The sequence below is a fragment of the Pseudomyrmex gracilis genome, unplaced genomic scaffold (assembly GCF_002006095.1).
Source record: "Pseudomyrmex gracilis isolate BER0280 unplaced genomic scaffold, ASM200609v1 scaffold_196, whole genome shotgun sequence".
NCBI classification, from domain to species: Eukaryota; Metazoa; Arthropoda; class Insecta; order Hymenoptera; family Formicidae; genus Pseudomyrmex; species Pseudomyrmex gracilis.
Window position 1 is genome coordinate 189,435 of NW_018020780.1, and position 22,793 is coordinate 212,227.

The 22,793-nt window shown below is 43.2% G+C and overlaps 1 protein-coding gene across 1 annotated transcript in view; it reads left to right on the forward strand.

Moving 5' to 3' along the window:
• The first annotated feature begins 94 nt into the window (after positions 1-94).
• LOC109858280 (protein FAM46C-like) overlaps positions 95-22,793 on the forward strand; it is an 83,184-nt gene continuing 60,485 nt past the window's right edge. Inside the window, exon 1 of the mRNA XM_020435368.1 lies at positions 95-794. Coding sequence (XP_020290957.1) covers positions 624-794 — 171 coding nt within the window. The 5' untranslated portion in view covers positions 95-623. The remainder of the gene's footprint in view (positions 795-22,793) is intronic.

The following is a 22,793-nucleotide window of genomic DNA, read 5'->3' on the forward strand; positions in this document are numbered from 1 at the left end:
ACGCGGCCGGGCGGGGGGGTTGGTTACTCGGCATTCGGCTTGACTCGGGTGGGGCGGCAGCCGCGCGAGACGGAACAGAACGAGGCGACGAGATTCTCGCAGTGCCGAACCCCGTCGTTGCCTCGTGTTGTCGTCGAGCGTGTTATTATTATAATTTTTCCGTTTGTTTTAACATCGCGCGTTTCCCGTGTATTCGCAGCGCCGTGCGGCTAACTTCGTGCCGTTCGCGAAGTAGTCGCGCAAAAGTGTGCAGTTCGCGCCCCCGCGCCGTGTGTCTCTTTCTCTGATACCTATTCTTGTGTGCGTCCGTCTCTCGCGCGCGAGATAAGTCCTCGCTCGATTTCTCGTGTGATATCTGGCGCTCTCGTCCCGTTACCGCTTATAGAGCGCAAGGTAAAACTGTTTGTAACGTCGTACGGCGAAGCCACGTGACCGACGCGAATAACCGGGTGTGCTTCCCTCGCGCGACTCCGAATTCGGAAATCCGCGCTCCGCATATCGGGGAACGGACCTCGTCGCGGTTTCGATTCGCGCGAATCTCTCATCGTCTTCGTCGTCGTTGAGCATTCAACGCAGTGACTCTCGGATCATCCCGTTTCCTGGAAGAAGAAAAAGGAGCGAGCATGGAAGACGGGCGTCGCGACGAAGCACCGCATTCACCGGAAGCGCGGCAGTCCGCAATCCCGGAACACGCCACGAGAAGTAACGACGTGCCGGCGCCGCCGACGTCCGAGAAGACAACCAAATCATCGAGCGACCACCTCGCGCCGCAGTTCTCGGTGCCGTTGATGCAGGTGAGTTTACGTAACACAATGTATATGTATATATGACTCCCCGCTCGCGCGAGAGAAAAAGCCAAACCCTCCTCCTGCCTCGGCCCCTTTGGCGCGGCGCCGACGAGGGGGTGAGTCGGGACAGAAAGTCGTTCAACCCTCTCACCAGAGACTGCGGCCGCCGGAGGTCGACACCCCGCCGCCGTCGGCCGGCGTATCGATCGCGATCGATTCTCGCGGCCGACTTCGCATCGTTGCCGCGACATACACATCCGAAAATCGAGCAAAATTTTGTTTTTTTTCCCTCTCCTTTTCGTCACTCGCGCGATGTTTACGTTCGGTCTCGCGTTCGTCCTTCGCATATTTTCTACGCCGTCCTACATGGACTTTGCTACACACGTCGCTCCGTTTTCGAATTGTATTGCGTTTCGTACACAGTCTTTGGCACCGCGGGATCTCGTCGACTAGTTGAAGTCTCGTTACAAATTTATTTCTCGTGTAATAATATATTCTCTCTCGCGCTCGCTTTTGCAGTTCTTTTTAATGTGCCAGTACAACATTTGCATACTCGATATTTCGTCTCTCTCGTTCTCGGTGGATTATTTCATTTTAATCTCGTGTTTAAAATGTAACGATATTGTTTAACAATATCGCGTACCTTTTGTTTCAATCGTATATTTAAATAAACGTATCGAATATTTAATCTCTCGGAAAATTAAATTATTTTAGTCTTTTCATTGATTATTTAATAATATCAAGTTTCTTTTGTTTCTCGACTATATAATTCAACGTATTTAATATTTCATCTCTCTTTAATATCAAGTTTCTTTTGTTTCGACTGTGATCAAACTGGAATCATCGCGAGCTTTGCGAATTAAATTAATTACGAGAGAGGAAAACCTGGTTGCTCACTTTTTCGTTGAATAGTTAATTTTGTTTTCACAAGCTTTGATCGAATGTACGTGTGTATATACACACACGTAATGTAATTCTGTGATTCGAATTAGAGAAGGTCGAGAGGAAGGTCGAGTGAGGCCGTTGGTTTGAAACGTGTGGTTCTCTTGAAGTTCGGAGAACGAGTTTCAGAGACTTTCGAGTGTGCGCGCGCGATGCGATAATAACGCGCGCTATAAATTCCGTCGAAAACCTCTGTCGTTGATATTTATACGCACGTAAATTATTTTCTTATCTGAAGCGACACACGCACACGCACTGTTTGTGTAGTTCGCGATCTATAAATAGAACAGATTGTCACACTTTTATTTATATAAAGGGTTACAAGAATTTCACCGACATAAACATTCTATCGGCAATATATTTTTCGTTTTCTTTTGCGTTTTCAACCGTGTTTTGATTGCCATGTCGCGACTTAACGAACAAACATTGCGCTTTTATCGATTTATCAACGAGAATGTGTTTTCGATAAGACTTTTTACTTGTGTGTTCTCTCTCGCAAATTCTTTCTGCACCAACAGATTGTAAATGACAAAAAGAAATTACTCCGTGAAATGCATTGTTGGATATAAAAGTAATTTGTTAATAAACTTATACGTACTTTTTTAATAACGTCAAAAAAAAAAAAAAAACGTCAGAAATATATTTCACGGTTACTTCTTATCGGGTTTCGCGTAGAGAGATTGCGTTGTTTGCGCTTCGCGTTTATTTTTTTGCACGCGTATCTCGCAGATGTTCGAAGGGTTCTCGAAATCTCTGTCGCGCGCGCGCGAGAAAACCCGTCAAAGATAACTGGTAAGTAGATAAGTCGGGAGGATTCGTCGTTCGGGATGTCGTGCAAGCTTCTTCTTCGAGGTCGTCGATCTTCGATCGAGTTCAACTGCTCGCGTGAATCAAAATCAGTCTCGAAACACGGGAAATTCTCGAACTTTCCGAGCTGAGGGGAAAATACGAGCGCATCGATTTTTGAGGGAAGAAACGAGATCTCGAACGTTTGCGCTAAAAGAAATAATTGTAATCAAATATTTGCGTACGTAAAATTAGAAACTAATATTTAGAAATACTTAAAAGAGTGGTAAAAAAATATTTGAACCACTGGGAATTGTTACGTTTAATATGTACATAAAAAAATTATTTTCTCTTAAAATAAATGATCCTATTGTCGGGATATTCATCTTATTCGAGGATCCAATTCGTGGAATTCGAGACAATATTATCGCAATATATTCGGCGACGCGCGAGTTATCGCGAAGTTCATTAATGTTCGCGCGATTGATATATACGGTGAGCGATATACACACACCCTCTTTGTATAAAAGAGAGCGTTTTTGTTTTATATTAAAACGTCGTTTTCCACCGCGCGTGTGAGAGAGAGAGAGCCACGTGAGATTCGATCTCGCGAGAAGGGAAGCGAATGGAAAGCTCGGAGAATTTATAAGGAACGACACTTATTAAATTAGCATAACGGGTGCCCGATCGACGGCGCGACGTTGGCCAATCGGTGTTCCAGTATGTATTAATTTGCCGGGCAGTGTTTCAATGAAAGGTGGGACGTGGTTGGTCACGTGTTTCTCGTCGTCACACGGCATTGTCGTCGTCGTCGTCGTCGTCGTCGTTGTCGTCGCCGCCGTCGCCGCCGCCGCCGCGGGATATGATTTCTTTGTGTGTGTGTGTGTGTGTTTTAACGTGCGCATAATTGTACAATTATATACATATATATAAAATGTCATATTAAAATCGCGAGACCCGATCGCGCTTTACATACCCGCTCTCGCTTATTGAATTTCTGCACGCATGAATGCAAATATCATTTTGTACATGTCGCCCGATATAGTTGTTGCTCTATAACGCGACACATCGTGTGTGTCGCGTTGTTAAATATTGCCCGCACGTTTATATATTGCAAGTTCGATTATTAATACGCGCCTCGAGCGAAATCGCGCTGTCTCTTTCTCTCTCTCTCTTTCTCTTTCTTTCTCTCTCCGGTCGTATATGTATATTTAGAGCGTGCAGTTTTTGCGACCGCGAGTTTACGTAATGAGAGACGGCGTTCGCATTTTTGCGCCGAGAGAGGGGAAGGGGATAAAGAAGGAATTTTTTTTTTGCACGCACGTCTTTCGTTCGTTTTTAATTTCTTTCTAGCAGCTGAAACATCGAGATAAACAGCCGCGACGTTTCACATGCGCGTCACGCGTGACAGGTGTTCTTCAAAATTCATCGAAATTTAACGTTTGACGTTATCGCGACATTTTTAAACGTTCTGGACATTTTCAGCGCGCGCACTCTCGAAGTGCAAGAAATAAGTTGCATGCGATCGGAGAGAGAGAGAGAGAGAGAAAGAGAGAAAGAGAGAGGTCAGGCGCGATAAGATTATTTACTTACGTAATAAAAAAAAAGGAAAAATAAAAAGAAGTGTAATAATCAGCGATATCTCATCAGCGCGCATTCTTAAACTTTCACCGAACGATTCGCAGTACGACGATTTGTTTCTCGTCGTTGGATTTTTTTCGCGACGGATTCCAAGGGAATAAATTTTTTATAGACTCTTTCGCGCGGTCGTTTTAATGGGCAAAAAGACTCTCGTAACAATCGCGGGGAATTTCGACGATTAAGAAACCGGTAAACGTTTCTTTTTTTTTTCTTTCTCTCTGTCTCTCTGGAATATATTCGAGCTATAACAGTATCCTCGTATTATAGCGCGTCTATTATTGTCATCATTCTGTTCTCCGACAACGATTATTTGTGTCTCAAGAGTAGTGACGTCATTCTCTCCCAATGAGCCTCTTCTGCATTTCCGAACGAGTCCGCTTCTCCCGGAGCAATGGCACGATTATCGATTGGGCAACAGCTTGATAAGCATATAGAGGTGCTCATCACCTCGATGGGTGGGTGATATATCCCCGACTCGCTGAGAATTTTCGACACGCGAGGAAGATCTCACGCGATAGCGCGCGCAGCAGAAATTTACGCGATCGAAATTGAACAGCTGCGTCTTGAAATTTTTAATTATTTTTTTTTTTATTCGTTTTTTACGCAGGTTTTTTTACGCAGACCCACTTGTCGTTCTCGGAGAGCGCTGGAACTAATGATATCTCTCCGACCGTTCTCGCGATAGTTGAATGAGTACACGCCGCACACACACACACGCACGATCGATATCTTGTTAAGCTTTCGGACGTCTCAATGTTGCATGCCAAACATGTTGTTGCGTATTACATAATATTATAAATTCTTGCGATTCTCGCGCGAATTTAGAGCGTGCACGCGATAACGACGCGGCTGGCAAAACGCCGAACGACGAAGAGGAGGAGGCAGAGAGGAGTCTCGCGATCGACCCGCGGCGTGACAAATAAGATTATCGTTGACGCTATTAAAATGAAGTTACTAAGAAGGAGGTTTTTAAACGGTGCATTTTCTTGCCGGTCACGACGAGTCGGTTAACTCGGTGTGTACGGGCGATAAAACGAGTGGCGGAACATGTTTTTAGATAGGAAGGCAAAGTTTATCTACGTAAGCGAGTGTGTGCGTGTGCGTGTGTGTGGTCATCACCACACATACTGTTGCGAACCACCGATCGATCCGGGGCCAGTAAAACAAGAAAGATTTTGAAGAAATTCTCACTCTCGCGTGCGCGCGAGACGATAAATAGCGTTGCAAAAAAAAAAAAAAAATACGAATTATTTTAACTCGGGAATCTTTCCGCCCGATGAGTCCGCATATATCTTTTATACGCAACACGACGCAACATCCAAGGTGATTTACTACATCGTAACAATTATAAAATTCATCACATCGACGTTTTTCACGTGGGTAGAAGATTAATTATATAATGATACTGATTTCATTAAAACACTGATTTTATTGAAATTCGGAGCAACCGCGTTAATAAATCAATGCGTTCCAACAACCGGTCGTGTATCACTGGTGGGACAAAGAAAATAATTATCATATATGCAAATATACATTGAACATACAATTCTCGATGTTTTATTAATAAACATTTTTCAAACCAAACTACCAAATATAACACCTAGTTAAATATTTCTGAAGATATGACTTCGACTTTACAGATTAAACTACTTTGTTAATTACTTGCTGATAATTAATTTCTTAACACGGTCACATTGGGACACTTACTTGTGGATTATCTTGACTGTATCTATGGCAATACTAACATACGAGTTTTCAAAATTTTATATGTTTCCTAGCTTGTCGCAATTTTCTGCTGCAATATCCGACGTTAATAATATATATGTACCTGGTGTGTATATGCGAACAAACGTCGCTCTAAAACTCTGCCAAGAGCGGCGCCTCTCTTGTTTATCCGAAAATACCAGAGAAGAAGGTCGTCGCAACGCTCTATACCTACCGCGTCTGTATAGCGTCGCGAAAGCAAAACGAGAGTCGGTTATGTCTCTCTCTCTCATTTCGTTCTCTTTCTCTCTCTTTCTCGTTCGAAAGGTTAACGCGTTAAAAGATCACACGGTAACGTACGTCACACGAAAACGCGTTTACAGAGGCTTTCAAGCTGGTTGGGATATATAGTAATTAATCCCGCACCGGAGGGACTTCTCTCTCAACCGGCTGATATATGACGTGCGCGCGCGCGCGCGGCAAAAGGTGACTCCGAGCGAGTTTCAAGATTGCAAACGATGACGTAGGTGGGAGGTCGATAGACTGCGAAAAGAACTCGTCGATCCTTTCGTGTAATGACTTCCTTGTCGAGAGAACCGGGCATATCGCGTTGTAGTCCTTGTCAGTGCGCGGTGTTCAACAGCGACTTGAAAATCGATTATATGTGTTTTTTGGGGAGGAGGGGTTTTGGAAGAAATACTATAGTGAAAATGAATCTTCTGTTTCAATGTTCGAGTTTCCTTCTTTAATCGCGCTTCCAATTAGATAAAGCCGTTTGTTTTTCGACTGTAACGTGATATTTTCAACTCGAGCAACGTCTTGTTTTCGCTGCAAAAGGTCGTTTTCGTAGATCTCCATTGTCTTTCGTTCTTTGCGCCTTTTTGGAACAGTCATCAACAGATATTTGCTTGATTTCTGAGATTTCTAATCAAAGTAAAGTTTGTGAAGTTAAGCGCGAAAAATCAAATTACCGAGAAAACGGATGCAAAAGAAAGAAAAATGTATTTACGTGTTTTTTTTTACTCATCGAAGTTCTCGTGTTATTGCCAAGATTATTAATTGCGAATCGTTGTTTCTCGCGAAACAACAAATGTATGCGTTTGAAATGCAATACGGAACACCGGTCTATCTGTTTTCTCGCGAAGAATCGCGGCGCAATTGGCAGCACGGTGATGCGAAATTTGTTATTCTGTTTTACGTAACTTCAACCCGAAATAAAAAACCAAAAAAAAAAAACAAAAAAATACAATTGCCGGAACGTTTCCATATTGCGTATTTAACGATATATTATTTAACGATAAACGCAACAACGTTGCTTATCGTGTATTTTTGACAGTTGAATACACATTGCGCGAGCCGGGCATTATCTCTCGAAGGATAATTAAGCAAGCTTGTTTGTTCGATTCATGCGCACGCGCGCGTCATATTCGCGAACGTGAAGAGAAGCGAGAAGCTTTTGACGAAATGCGCATTGCAACGCGGTTTTTACCTTATCGTATCCGACGACGATAATTCGGTACCCGGCGTTGCGAAGCAGATTTGTCTCGAATTATTTTTTAAACTATTTTCTAAGAATATTCGATTATATACGACGCCGCTGCGCCGTCTCAGACGTGTGACGTATTTCTTCTCTTTGAACGGCCGGTCGAAGCGTCTTTCTATTGTCAAAACCAGAATCCTCTTAGACTCTTGATTCGATCTTTTTCGGGAATGCGGTGCCGATATAATGGAAGCGTTCCTCAGGCGTAGATAATACAAAAACAATACAACACTCAAACAGACAATCCGAGAAACTCGTAACGCCGCTTTAAGTGTACATGAAACTTACTTAATGCCGCTTACACGTGTTCATTATAACTCGACGATAACGCGCGGAGAACAATAAAAAGAAAAAAAATAAAAAATAATCGTACGTAAGTCTAACGCCATAAATTACGCTTATCACTCGGGAGTTTCGTGCGACAAGTCAAGTTGCACCCGATGATTACCTCACGCTTCCAACTTTAAAACCGCTTTTTTTTTTATCTGTCAGCGACCGCCGCCTGATTGGAATTCGACAAGACCTCTGCGCTTTCGCGCACCGGAAATGTCTCTTTCTCTCTCGCGCGCGCACGCCTGCGGTTCCGATATCGATTCGAACCCGCCGCCGGGGAAGGTCGGGAGAGAGACGTGTGTCGTCGTCGTCGTCACCCGCGCTATCGGAAGTCCATCCGACATCTTCTCCAGTGAAAGCTCGCCGACATTCCGCGAATACCGTAATCGCGGTCGCGCGATAACGAGCGAATAACCTCCCCCGCTCGTACGTAACAAACCGATCTCGATTGCGCAGCGCGAAAGCGCCGGAGATTGTGTCTCGAGAGACGACACGTTGTCGCACGAACAGATATCGTGTTCAGGAGACCGTTCGCGAGATCTCCTTAAACAGATTCGAGTTGACGCGGGGGTCGAAGGTCGGCAGTCGTGAAAGTAATGAAGGAGAAAGGTCAAAGTGAGAGAGAAGCGTACTGACCGTTACGATCGAGCTACTTTCGCGCGTATCGGGAGCTCCGATCGCCTCGTTGGTTTCCGACTGATTCGAACGGTTCGAACTCGGCGCGGAAACCGATAAAAAGATGGAAAAATGTATTTTTAATCTTCCTTTCAGTTCGTGTCATCTTAGACGCGTCTCAACGTTTAATGACTACTAATTAGAACAGAGATTAGTTTATTAAAACGGAAACTTCATTAAATGAAATTTCTCTTCAATTAGTTTCTACTTTCAATAGTTTTTTATTTTACGTAATACACGTAGAAAAATTTATTTTTAATCCTCCCAACCAAGTTCGGATCGGTTTTAGATTCGTCTGAACATTTAATGACTAGTAATTAGGGTAGAGATTGGTTTGTCAAGATAGAAACTCCCTCAGAAATTGCGTTTTTATTTTCTCGGTGATTTTTTTTTTTATTTTAACGCAACATAATTTATTTCCAAAACTTAGACTCGATAATAAGGACCGTCGATCCTGCGGTCTGTTCAGCCGCAAAATTATCAGCCGCCATAACGAACAGCCCAGGAAGATTAATGTACACGTTACAAGCAGAAGTTTTTGATCTAAAACGAGAGGGTACACGTTGGAAAAAGAGATCGACTACGTTCCTCCCGTTGTAAAGAGCGCGAGTCTCTCTCTCTCTCTCTTTTTCTCTCTCTCTCTCTTTCTCTCTCTCTCTTTCTCTCTTTCTCTCTTTCTCTCTCTCTCTCTCTCTCTCTCTCTCTCGACAAGAGATGACCTTATGGAACTATGAAGTGTATCCCCACATAATTCGCATGCAAATCCCTCATCCTTCGCGCGCGAAACGCCCGGAGGGCTTGAGCATTGCGCAAAGCGGAGAAACGCACACCGCATTCGATGTAATGCCGTACATATCGGTGCGAGATTATGCGCTATCTCGCCCGTGTGAATCCCTACATCGAGAGAGAAGTGGACGTTGGTTATATATTGCAACATTGCGCCGCGTTACTTTACGTAAATCGTAATCCTCTTACGTGTGCTACGCGATATTCGCCCGGCGTGGAAATCGATACGGAACGCGTCGCGCAAAGAAAAAACGTAATTTCTTGACGACTGACGCACGACGAAACAAAAAAAAAGACGTAATGTTGTGCGCACGACTTTTATATCCAATTTATACTGATTGCAAAAAGCTCGCCGGCTAATGCGATAATAGCGTTAACACCCCGATTACTTGCGCGCGTGGAAAGCTTCTCGATGACACAATGGACTTCAGGAGAGATTTTATGTTTTCGTAAATTTTTTTTATACGTCTCCTTCGTGGCAACGTGTTTAATTCTTTTGTTCAAAGCGCGTATTACTGCGCGTTATTCTTAGTAGAACGTTATCAGAATATTCCGCGTCGTTTATTTTTATTTAAATTTCTTTCGAAATTAATTAATATAATAAAATTGATATAATAATACAATACATATTAATATTATTTAATTTATGTTTTATGTTCTAATTAATTGTTTTTTGTGATTCGTAGCTCGCGCGAGCCTGTTTGCGAAACGTGTTTCCTCGCCTGCGTTCGCGAAATTTCGCGAATTTTGTAAATTACGTTTTGTTTTGTGCAATTTTAATCGGTACGTTGTCACCTGGAACGTGGTGAAAGAGAGAGAAAAAAACTATCGAATGTCCATTAATCAAGACGACGCTATTAATTATTTGAGGACGTGCAGATGTTGGCGAACGACTAATTGTCTCGAACGTTTTATTAATTCTCTCTCTCGAGACTCATTATGGAAATATACATATGTATATATGAGTGTAAATGGAAACGTTTATTTAAAAAAAAGATGTCTGTCGTATAACTCTCGAAAGATGTCGAGAGTTCCTCGTTATTTTACCGTCCAGATGCGAATTACACTACGTTGCGCGCGCGCGACCCCCAGATCTGTGTCTCTCTCTCATGTTCGCTTTCACGTGGCAGCGAAGCGGATGCGCGACTCTGTCGCCGGTTTCTCGCGCGCATTCATCAATCAATCGCGCGCGTAGACTTGAAAAGTCCATGCGCGATACACTCGCTTTTCCGGCATTCAACGAACGTTTAACATTGATAGACACACACACACACACACATGTGACCGCACGTGCGCGCACATTAATTTCTATTAATAAACCGTAAATATATATTATTGACGCGCGCCATTCGTTTCGATATAATACTCGGACGTGTGACAATCAAGCGACGGACGGCCTTTCTCGTCGCTTAACAACGACGTATAATAATACAACCAACTGCGTCAAAATAGATAATTCTTTCATTTTCCGAGTGGCAGGTAGTACATAACAGCATTATATACCGCGGGAACTAATGGGCGATCTCTAATTACAGCCGTTTATAAAGGAAACGACACATCGACGCGTATATAATAAAATACACACTACCGTTCACTTTCATCCTTCGTCGCGAAGCAACACAGTAGCAAGTTTATTCCTCTCTCTCTCTCTCTTTCTCTTTCTTTCTCTCTCTCTCTCTCTCTCTCTCACACACACACACACACTTGCCGGCTTTATTAAATGCGGCAACGAGGTCTCGAAACGCGCGTGCTTGTTAATTAAAGTGTCGCTCGGTGTCGAACGGAAGTGCGTGGTGAAGATAGTGAAAACCGTCTGGCCGACGAAAGCAGGTCTTTCCTGAAAGAGATATTATTATATTTGCCTGCCAACCGACCCGCTGCGCTAAATATCCCTGAGATATTGCGCGGTTAATCTCTTTTTCCGTGGTTATCTCCGCGCACGCGCGCGATAAGCGCGCAATATTATGCAGGAAGCGCATCGGAATATAATGCGTGCTCGCCGATTCGTAAAGCCCCGACAATGCCGCTTAGACACACACACACACACACACACGCAAGTAAGAATAAAATCTTCCGCGCCTTGTGCAGGGGATGCAGAAAATCAAAGTCCGATTAACAATTCGATCGCGTTGCGTCTGAAAAATACTCTCGCGCGAAATGCGCTTGTCAATTATTAGCCGTTTCGTTACAGGCGTGTACAATATTTACGACTATATCGTAAAGCGATAACGCTAAAATGAAACACCGCAGTTAAAAAAGCGGAGTGTGTGTCTCGCTCGAGAGGGTGAGGTTTATCACGTAAGAGCGTAATAATAACGGGACTGCTTGGATTAAGATTTCGGTACGTTATATCAAATTATTATTCGTTGTTGATAATTGATTCATTCCACTGAATTTCGAATCGATCTGCGCGAGAGAGAGAGAGAGAAAAATATCAAACAGATATTTTGCGTGTGCGAGCAATTATCGTTTCTCGGCTCGGACAGACACGTTCGGCGTTTGTAACGAGATAGTGGCGTAACGCGAGTATGTACAAGATGTAATCAATATCGCGGGGAAAAAATATCGAGAGAAGGCGCAGAGGGATTATAATGGGAAGAATAAGAGAGAGAGATATGAGAGTTTTCGACGACGCGTCAGAACATTCCGAGTTATCGGATATCGTTTCCAAACGTGTGGTGAACAAGATGAGGTCTCTCGCTGTGTGTTGCGCTCGTATACATACAAAAAGAAGTTCCCGCGTTCTCTCTATTTTAGAGAAAGTCTCTCCGCGGGGTATAAAATTCATTTTACCGGGTCGTGTTGCGTCTGTTTTTTTTCCTCTCTCTCTCTCTTTCTTCCCTCTTCGCATTCCTTTTACCTATCACGCCACACGGTGAGCACCGATGGAATCTTCTTGTAAATTGCTGTCTTCCGTATTGTCAAAGACTCCGAGCGCTTAAAACCCATGCGGGGAAAGTTTTTCCAATCCCCGACACACGTTGTGTATATGTGTGTTTGTATATGTTACACATACGCGCGTACACACTGAGAACATGCGGGATCGCTCGGTTCGATCGGCGATGTATCTCCGCGCGCGAAGGCCGCGATAAATACCGTCTTTCCTGACGCGAGAGCGTGAGAAAAGAAAAAGAGAGAGAGAGAGAAACGTAACAAAATCGGGACCTCGTAACAGAATCATTACGTCGATGAAGAAGATATGCACTTTCCTCTGAAAAATGTTTCTCTTCGAAAATTATTACAAACTAAAGCTATTTGAAATTCTTGAAAAAGGACTCTTTCGCATAAGGTGCAATGGTTGCGTTACTGTTTTTATTTATTTATCCACGAAGACGAATCTCTGATGCGAAAAAATAGACCAAAATACAAAGAGAGAACAAAAAATGGAAATAATAAGCACAAGATATTACTTAAGAGCAATAAATAATTTACGCGCTTAAATGCGCTTGAGGACAGATGGGAAGTTCGATATATCTCGTTGAGATCGTACAATCTTTCAAAACACAGCGTGTAATTTATATCTGGACAAATAAAACATTGCAAACATTGTTCTCGCGAGCGGTCGAAAATATTTGTTCTTGTCAAAACGGAAGATAACACAAAAGAAAAAGAATGTGTCGCCGCTCTCGTCGAGACGCTCTCTGGCGAATCGCTAAATAACAATATTAACCCGCGTATGCGAGAGACAAGAAAGAACGGGCTGACGTTAAATGGCGATTCTTGTAAATGCCGCTCCGGTCGCTGCTCCTGCTGCAACGGGAGCTCTCCTAGTCGCCGCAGGCACGGGAGCAACGACCCATTGATCCCGAGGGAGAATCTGGACCGCGCGCTCCGACTGGAGCACAAGGTAAAATTCTAGTCTGCGCGCCGTGCAATTTCCAACCAATTATCTTCGCTACCCGATATTCCGAGAATTACGTTTTTTTTTGTTTTTTACTAGCACAACACAGGCTACGCGCAAGCTATTGTTGTTTTTATTTAAACGCGTAGTGTCACAGTGAACACAACCTGTCACCGCGCGATGATAGTTAATATATACGCCTTACAAACCATATAATACATTAGAGAGATGTCAGAAATAACGCATGAAAATCAAAATAAAAAAATAGTGAGAAGGAGAAGTGGAAAAACACCACCTGACTTTACTTTAATCACGTTTTTAAAGACACGTGACTTTAGTCATGTGTTGTTTTTTCTCTCCTCACTGTCTCCTGACTGTCACCACAGTCACGTGACTTTATTTTAGTTTTTAAAGACGCGCGCAACAAAGTCGCACTCGAACGGCGCAAGGCAGTACCGTGCCTCTTGATTTGTACAACATGAATCGAAAAACACATCAGAGAAACGTCCAATCAGCGTCGAGATAAAAGCGACAACAATCAAGATCGATAGAATCGATTGTGATTATTTATACACGCTTTTCTTTGGTAAAAATTGTAGCTTTTTTCTTCTGTAAAAATTTTGAACACATGGTAAATTCATTTTCGATTTTCACAAAGGTGAAATATGGCAAGCAAGAGACCGAGAGAAGAGTTTCCACTGTCCGAATATTTGCTCGCGGATAGTTTTTTTTTCCCAATTTCGATTGCACGGTAGATTAATTCGTCCGATATATATATCGTAATTCGATTTGACAAATAACAAAACGGAAAGCGGATGAAAGAAAAATGTTTCCGCCGTGCAAACGCGACTCGCGCGTATCATTTTCTTTTAATGTTTAATTACACCGTAGAATTAATTTGCTCGTAAATAAATATTAATTTAAATCAAACCGGCCTTAAAACAAGTAAACTAGACCTTATAGCCTTCAGTCTACGGATGGAGATAGTTCAAATAAATTACGTTGCATTCTTAAGTGGAACGTTTTACTTTAAGATCTTTGAAGTTGGCTGATGATAATCAAAATTATAATAAACATTGATCGAAACGTTCTATTTAAGAATGCAACGTAATTTATTTGGACCACCTCCATTTATGGACTGAAGGTTGTAAGGTCTGGTTTACTTGTTAATTCGCTCGATATGTCGTAATTCGATTTTAATAAAAATAATAATCAGGAAATCGAGAGAAAAACGTTTTCGCCGCGTGAACAAATATTTGCGCTTGTAGAATATTTTTTTTTCCAAATTTCGAATGCACAGTCAATTCATTCGCAGATCAATTCATTCGTTCGTGCCGTAATTGAGGTTTGATAAAAAAAAATTAATATAGGTACAGAAAGCTGAAGAGAAAAGTGTCTCCCGTGCAAACGGAATGCATCTGACTTAACGCGCGAATTGTGCAAGGCGGCTTTATGGAGCGCCGCGTGTTTGCCACGATACTTTACCGCTCGTTACTCGATATCCCCTTACTAATAAAGTCCTGATAATAACCGAGTGAAAGCACAGCGAATATCGATTACATCGGTCCGGATTTTTAATCAAATGAGGCCAAAGTGAACCGGCGGTTTTGTTTCTTTTCGAGTTTGTTTTCGAGTTTTTTTTCGTTTTTTTTCCCCGACGACGACGACTTTTTGTCTCACGGAAATGACACGGCGATATCTCTGCAAACGCTTTTGTTTCGATTTGTAGTCTCGCGCGCGATATAAAAGCGCTCGAAGAAGAAATTTATATCTCCAACCGCGCACGATCGCTCGCACGATGACTCGCTTATTGTAAGGAGTGCTCTTATAGGGAAGAGCCTCTCGGGAGAAAAAGAAAATAACAGGCGCGCGCGAACGCGCTCAAGGAAACCGGATTTTCGACGAGGAACGACGAGCGGTTTTATATCTCGTTGATTACCACCGCGTATATATATATATGAAGGGTGGAGACAGGGACGAGACAGGTTTCATTACTCGTTTCGGTGGGACATTTCTGATAATAAATGTATCAACCTTGTTCGGATCCGGCGAGACGCAACCTCGTCGGAGATCCGTGAACAATCAAATTCGGGACAGGTTCGGCGTGTAATAAAATGATTGAGCGTAAGCGCACATACGTGCATGCGGCAAACAGTTTCGACACACACCTGCTCCGGGCGCGTTATTTAGTCATTTACTTTTTCTCGATCTAATTTCGTCTCTCGATCGAGAGATTTATGGTCTGGGTTTTTTTTTTTTTTTACGCCTTGATCTTTGCATTTATTTTTTTCGCGAAAGGAGTCGAGAGACGTGCACTTTGTTTTTTTAATCTTTCGACTCTCAGCAGAGAGAAGATGAATTGACCGTTTATGCGGCGAATCTATTTTAAGAACCGATCGATTATGCATATCGACGCGTTATTTTCGACGACGCGGCGAATCGATCTGCCGCAATCGTCTACCGGCGCGCGCGCTCCCGTAGAGTAAAAGTAAGCGGAAGGCATTTTGAACTTACGCGATACGCACGCAACGCGCGCGACGACGTTACTCGTCGTCGTTACATAATGACGAAACTAATAATCCATCTATCGGCGAGATAATATCACATCTCTCGATACTCGATTCATGATGCGTGCATTTTACATGCCACGAGATGGTATCGAATTGATTACCGGGCCGGCCAATTTCTAACCCGTTGGGATATTCATCGCTTCGTGAAAGGTTGTGCGATCTCCGATTGAGTAATGAGAGATGATTTTTTTTTATGCGCGCGCGAGCGATAGGTTTTGAAACGGTGAATGAGATTACGAAGAAAGCCGCGGAGAAAAATCGTCTTTCGAATAGAATTCGCAATGAGATCTCGTCGCGAATGTATTCAATATTCCTCCTGTTTATTAGTCGCAGCTGATAAATTTTGCGACTGAGAATCGCAAGATTGCGACGGTCGCGTTATTTATCGAAATTTTGAATTTTGAAAATAAATTGCTTTATGTAAAATAAAGTTTCGGAAATATCGAAAAAACTGATTTCCATTTTTAATCAGCACGATGTTGAATTGGATCTCTAAAACAGCTCGCGAAGATTAAACGAATCGAAAATTAAGTAGAAACGAAAATATATAATTAAAGTCTCGGATTTTTTTAACAAACGTCTACCCAATCCGTCGAGGTTTCGCAATTTCCAAGAAATTGATCGAAAAGGAATGGAAACGGAGGAGAACGGAGTCTCGCGTCATATATATATATACATTCCCGATAAAACAGAAGAACTAACAGCCTACGATTGTGATAAGCAGATTAATTAACCGCGCGATAATAAACTTGGCATTTGCAGGCGATCCAACGCGATTAGCACACGCCTGTCTTCTGATCTCGCGCACAGAATATATATAACCTAAGCAAACTCGTTTCGTCGGTTACATATTTGATATTTATTAGACAATAAATCTCACAGCGCTGGAAGCGCGTCTGGTTTTGCGAGCGATAAAATAAAAGAATCACTTTCAACGCGTTCTTCGTTTCGAGCGCACGTGAGAGAGCGAGAGAGGAAAATACAATAAATGTGAATTGCAAATTGAGATATGTATAGGTTGTTTTTTTTTTTTTTTTTTATCTCTCCGGCGCAAAAATATATATTTTAATATTCTCGATTTAAATTTAGAATTTTACATAACTCTCTCTCGACGCGAGAGGAGATGATTGAATTACGATACGCGATAAGAAAAAAAAAAAAAAAAACAGGCGCGCGCGTCTATTTCGATATTCTCGCAACAAATCGTTAATAAAAGGATGCGATCCGGTGATCGTCTCTCTCCTTAAAGATCTGCGTCATCGTGATATATGAATTGAGACATAAAAGTGTGTCTCTCACATACTCAATACATAGGTCATAAGTCGCGGAGACGTAGGAAGCCAGCTGTTAACGACCACCAATATACGTTCGCTTTCTCAATCGCTCTATGTTATCGAGCGTGACGGTTTCTTGTGAGTAATATTTGATATCGAGAGGGTCTGTTTTTAGTCCCTCGCGCGAGTAACGAGAACGCGTCGAGGCGCTTCCATTGTGAAAAAAAAAGGTTCTCGTTAAAATTATTACGCAATTTTGTTTCTACTTGAGATTCTCCTCTGGTTTGCAATTGCATTAATTATACGTGCGAGATAACTCGTTTAAATTGTATTACGCACGTCTTGCATAATTAAGAAGTCGGTTCAGTTCAGCCGTAAATACACGGCAAATGCTTCCGCGACGAATAATTAAGAACCGATCGTGTTAATCAGCGACGTGTCTCCTTGTTCCGCGAATACAATGTTCTCGAAAAAAAAAAAAAAAACAAACAAGCTTCTAGCTTAAATCGTCATTTTTTGCTCGATAGATCGAAATATATACGTGCGAGATGTTACACGAAAGCGGCCTAGCGTGTTTGACGCTAAATTTATATCGAGAATACGAGGCCAGCGTGCGTGACTCACGAAGAGAATTCTCGCGTTCCACTTTTAAGATCGCCCGGCGCGCGCAATATTGTCGCGCATCATATCACATCTTCTTCTTTATTTCGCGACGTCCTTTACGACTAAAAAAATCGAGGAAATCTTATTATTCTCGTCGCAAAACTGTTACGCCGATCGCGAACCGTGGGCGTGTCGTTTGCCGCGTTTCGCGGAGACACACTGTGCGCGCACTTGCGCTCGTTTCGCGCGCTCGCGGCTGCGTGTGCGTCGCGTGTTGCGCGTGTGTGTCTGCGTGCGTACTTAAGTATCGTAGAAAGGCAAGGCCTTGATATTTCGTATAATAAGCTTTGAGAATTATCTCCCCGGGATTGGTGCGGAGAGGCCTGGTTTCAACTCCCGGTATTTGCCTGCCCGCCCGTTTCGCTCTCCGCCAAAGGCCTGCCTGGACAAAAGTGTATCTGTCTCGCGCGTGTGTATTACGCGCGTTGGTGAGGTCACATCATCCATGAAATCGGCGGCGATAAAAAACAGACGCTAAAATGAGGAAAAAAAAAGAAAGAAACGATTGAACCGCGGACGTGATTGCGCACCCCAAAAGGGAGAAACACGCACGAGGGACGTTTTGCGCTCGACGATCTTTGGCAATAGTTTGTGAATTTTTATGCGCGCGCATTAACGAGACTAATCGAGCTAATTGTCGAGAGTTTAAGAGAGAGAGAAACTCGCGAGATGATTCTCCGGTGATCAGATTGAGAGATTTGACAATTGTGATATTTATATTTCGTTTTTTTTTTTACGCATACTTGTGCGCACACGTCACACGCAGGCGCGCGCGCACGTTCTCCGAAGGAATGCGTCTTTTAGGGTATCGCAATCGCTTTCGAGTGAAATGTCAAACGGATTGCCGCAAAACGCGCGGTGGACAGGCAGCTGGTTTTCCGCGCTGTCGAAAGAAACGCCAATTGAAATCGATGTTCGCCGCTCGGTCGTGTAATAAACTGGATCTCGATGTCGAAACGGTGCCTCGCCGTTGTCGTCACACCTCTTCCCGAAATGTGACAAACGGCGGAAACGAGGGGGACAAAAAACGACAGTCCGAAAGACTTCGCGTGTCGCAAAGCCGGGCCGCGCTAAAAAGGAATGTTACTTAGCGAGAACAAATCCGTCAATTTGAAGGGAAAAAAAATTGCTTGTCGCTCTCGAAAACACGCTTTTTCCGTAAAATCGACGCGATTAAGCGGTTACACAGAGAGAGATCGCGAAAATCGTCGCCAGAGGTCCCTCTCTCATTATCGAGCGCCATTTTGAGACCACTTGGGGTCCCCGTACATGGGCATATAGCCGGGGCACCACGAGGGGCACAGCACACAGCTCGAGCGCTCACCGCGCCGCGACAAATTGATCATTGAGCGGAATAACTTTGCTTGTCTCCAATCACTTACGCAATGCGCTATCCCCGCGTGCGCTCGGTGAACCGATAAGTCCGAACAGCACGCACGTACGTACGCACACACACACACGCACACACATTGTACAACGGAGATCTCTCTCTCTCTCTCTCTCTTTTCCTTTTTTCAAATGCCATACAATATTAATCGAGCGTATTCTGCGTCGAGCGTGAACAATATCGATGTAAAATCGCGGCGAAACAAGCGATAAAACAAATTAATTAATGATCAATCGCGCCGTACAAATTTTGCGGACTTGCGCCGAGTACATAATATCGAACGAGTCGATGTTTATTTAAAGAAAGCTATCTGATCGTATCTTCTCGATATCGCAGATATCTCCTCGTTTCGAAATCACGCTGTTATTGTTATTACGTTTTGTCTCAAAAATAATTAGATGTTGTCAGATGTTGATTTGACGCTATTTGAAAAAATGACGAATAAAAGATGTTGCGACGCGTCGCGAACGAGACTTATATTTTTAGCGCGTGTATCTGTGTTTCCGATAAGTTGCAGTTGTTACTTTGTCGCGCGTATTTTTAGCCGCTTCTCCGGCTTATTCCACGGCTGGAATACAATTTGTCATTGAGATTGGAAAAAATACGATATGAAAATTGTTATGTGCTCCAAGTTAAACAAACTCGTCGCCGCTCGGCACGTTCAAATTGTCGTTCCCACGAAGTTTCTCTCAACGCGCGCGATTTAAATCCTCCGCGCGCGAGCGGATAATTGCCTTAATGTAATCTCGTATATGTCTCATGTTACGCACGTATGTATCTTAATGAAACTCCTTTAATGAAATTTATTCAAGATAAAAATTTACAGCGGAAGAAAAACCTGTTCTGGAATAATTTTTGTTTTGTTTTTACTGTTTCGTTTTTTCTTTTTTCGTCGATGTAGTCACGACGCGAGAGAAGCTACGCTAATTACGCACTGCAGTCGCGACGGTCCTACGTGAGCAGGAAAAAACAGCGGTTTAAAAATACTTCTGTTATCCTCAAGTTTCTATCGTTTATATCGCAGAGCCTGGCGATAACCGGCGAGACACATCCCAGTCCGGTTCAACGGGCGCGGAGGAGACGTCGAAGGAGAGATCTCTCTCGGGTTCGTGCAACCGCGAATTGCTTTATCGAGTCCGTTGCGCAAGCTAATCGGAGAGAAAAAAAAAGCAAACCCGTCCGCGATAATTGTTAATTAACACGGACGTATCCTCCCATGTGCGTTCGGATGTCAGTCGCGCGGACTTTAACGAAGAGCGGAATCGGCGCTGATATACAATTTGTCCTCGTCTCGGGAGGAGGAAAAAATCGCAAAATATCTGTCCGTGTGTCGTCGGATGGTAATCGCCTCTCTCGGGTATCAATGATCGCGTTTATATGACGTTTTATTTGCCCGCGAGGGTAAATTGCGCGTTCTCGATTGCTCCTTTAATCGTTACTTATAGCGCGCAATTTATACGAATATATAATTTTCAACGTCGAGGTGTCTTTTCAATGTGTGCGCGCGCATACAATTTACGGTCCGCCGCCGGTGTAATTGTGCGCGCAAGAAAACTGGAGGGAGACTGGTTTTTTTTTCCGCGGACGAAAAACGCGGAGAACGATAAATCACATCCCTCTCGTCTTTTCAGTTGTGAAACGCACGCACATCGCGCGACGTGCTAAATAATCTACAAGGTTGCGCGGTGCTCGAAAACAACGAGAAAAGAGAGAGAAAAAAAATAAAACAATCGCGACGGTAGTTATCAGCGCGAAAAATCCTTCGGTTGATTAGTCGCACTCACGCGTTAGTTGTATTTTTCATATTTGTTTTTTCTCCCGCGTTGTATAATTCTTCGATTTTTCGAGAAGTCGCGAAAAGATAAAAGAAAGATAGACATGCTATAATTTATCTACTTCAATATCAATTCGCACACTTGTTTTCACTCCGTTGTTATCGCTTGACGTATTCAAAAATATTGCTAGTGTAACATCAAGGAGGAATCGTCAGTTTCTTGCACACACACACGCACACACGCGCGCGCGCTCGTTACCGAGATAAGAAAAAGCGAGAGAAGGAGAGAGGGGATGGAAGTGAATATAATAAGTCTCACATACATTCTGTGCCCCCTCTATTAGCACGTTCGCGATTATCGGATCGGATGACATCATAAATTAGATAGAGTCGCGCTTTTGCCTTCAACACTTTCAATTCGCTCTATTTCTGCGACACGTAACCGGAGCCGATCTACGAGTTTTCAACAATGTCTCGAACAGCGCGCGTCGGGGTTTTACATTCCCCGCCGATTGCGCGCACGTATCCCGCCGATAACCTTTGTCTCTGTTGATCTTTAGCCAGCTGGCCGCTTCAACTCTCTTACATTGAGAAGTTTCGTTGATTATCTTGCACTTTTTATTTTTTTTTTTTACTCTTTTTATCTAGCGCGAATTTGAAACTTTCTCTCTCGGATCGCGAAATCAAGCGCTTGCGTGCTGTAGTTTCACCAAATATATTTTTTCTCGTAAAAAAAATTATTTGTAGAGTGTCAGACGTAATTGAAACTAACAAAGGTTCTTAAATGAGCACAAACGAGCGTTAAGTAATTAATCAAATATATTTGCTTTTTCATCAGAATGTTATCGCGGAACGTTTCCATTCGCACTGAGTGTTCGTCAGCTATATAATAATAAGTAATTTTTTTTTCTAAGAAAAACAATAATCAAACACGTTGATTCGAAGGTCTGTGAAATAAATTATACGCGCGGCGTGAGGATACGTGTCTTCTAACGAAACAATCGCGTCTCGGCGTGTCTCACACAAAGAGGAAGAGATTAGCTTCCTGGAAGTGGCCTAGCGCAAGTTAACGAGCGCGCGATTGGTCAGATACGGAGGGAAGATACGTGTATGTATATGTGTATGGCCGCGACGTGGACGATAAGATTGAAGGGGGACTCGCCGACGAGTGTAAAGAAAAGAAGCTTCCCCCTTTTCGCGCTGTGACACTTGTTGCTACGTGTATCGGTCGCCACGACCTTTCTTGTTTTTCCTCCGACAAACTAGACGCTGTGGAATATCTCTGCTGTGGCTGTCAGCGAAATCACGTTCGACACGCAGAAATAAAATCGTTTTATCTCGGCGATAGAGTGAGAGAGAGAGAAAAAAAAGAGATTCCCTTCTCGTCGCTCTATCTTTGAGCGAGACGAGTGCCGAATCACGTGCTTCTCACAGAGAATCACCATATTTTTCCGCGTTCGCCAAATGGCGATTCACGCGGTGTGTGATGCAGACGACAGGCATCGAGACGGATTCCGTCTATTTATAATCCACGTTCCGCTTTCGAACGCCTCGGCCAAGGCGCGCGTTACATTCTGGCGCGATGCAAAAATACAAATTGCGCGCGCGCGCAATTGAATTTATAGAACACGCGTATAGAAATTCGCGTACCGCGCGGACACTCCAGCGAAATCACACACCGACGAATTATCTTAAATCGATATTGTCGCATTGCTCATGATTTTTTATTCTCTCGATATCCATTTTGATAATAAATTGTTTACAGGTGCTTGCAAATTGAAAATCTTTGCCAGCCACGTACATTGTTACATCGCCGTTGGCTCGGCTCCAACTCGACTGCGAATCGGTCGGTCTTGGTAATTTTATCGTGTAATAAAATCTGTAATCGTAAAACCCGACACTGCGGAAAACGCGGTCGCTTCCTTGTGTCGATATGCGGTAATTATGCAGTTATACGGACTATTTTCCGATCTCAACAATTTTGACATATGTTATCAAGGTCACCTCCCTGAATAATAATATGAAGGTTTTATCCGTCGCTCATTGTTTATAAAAAACTTATGAACAAAAAAAGTTTCATGAATAAACT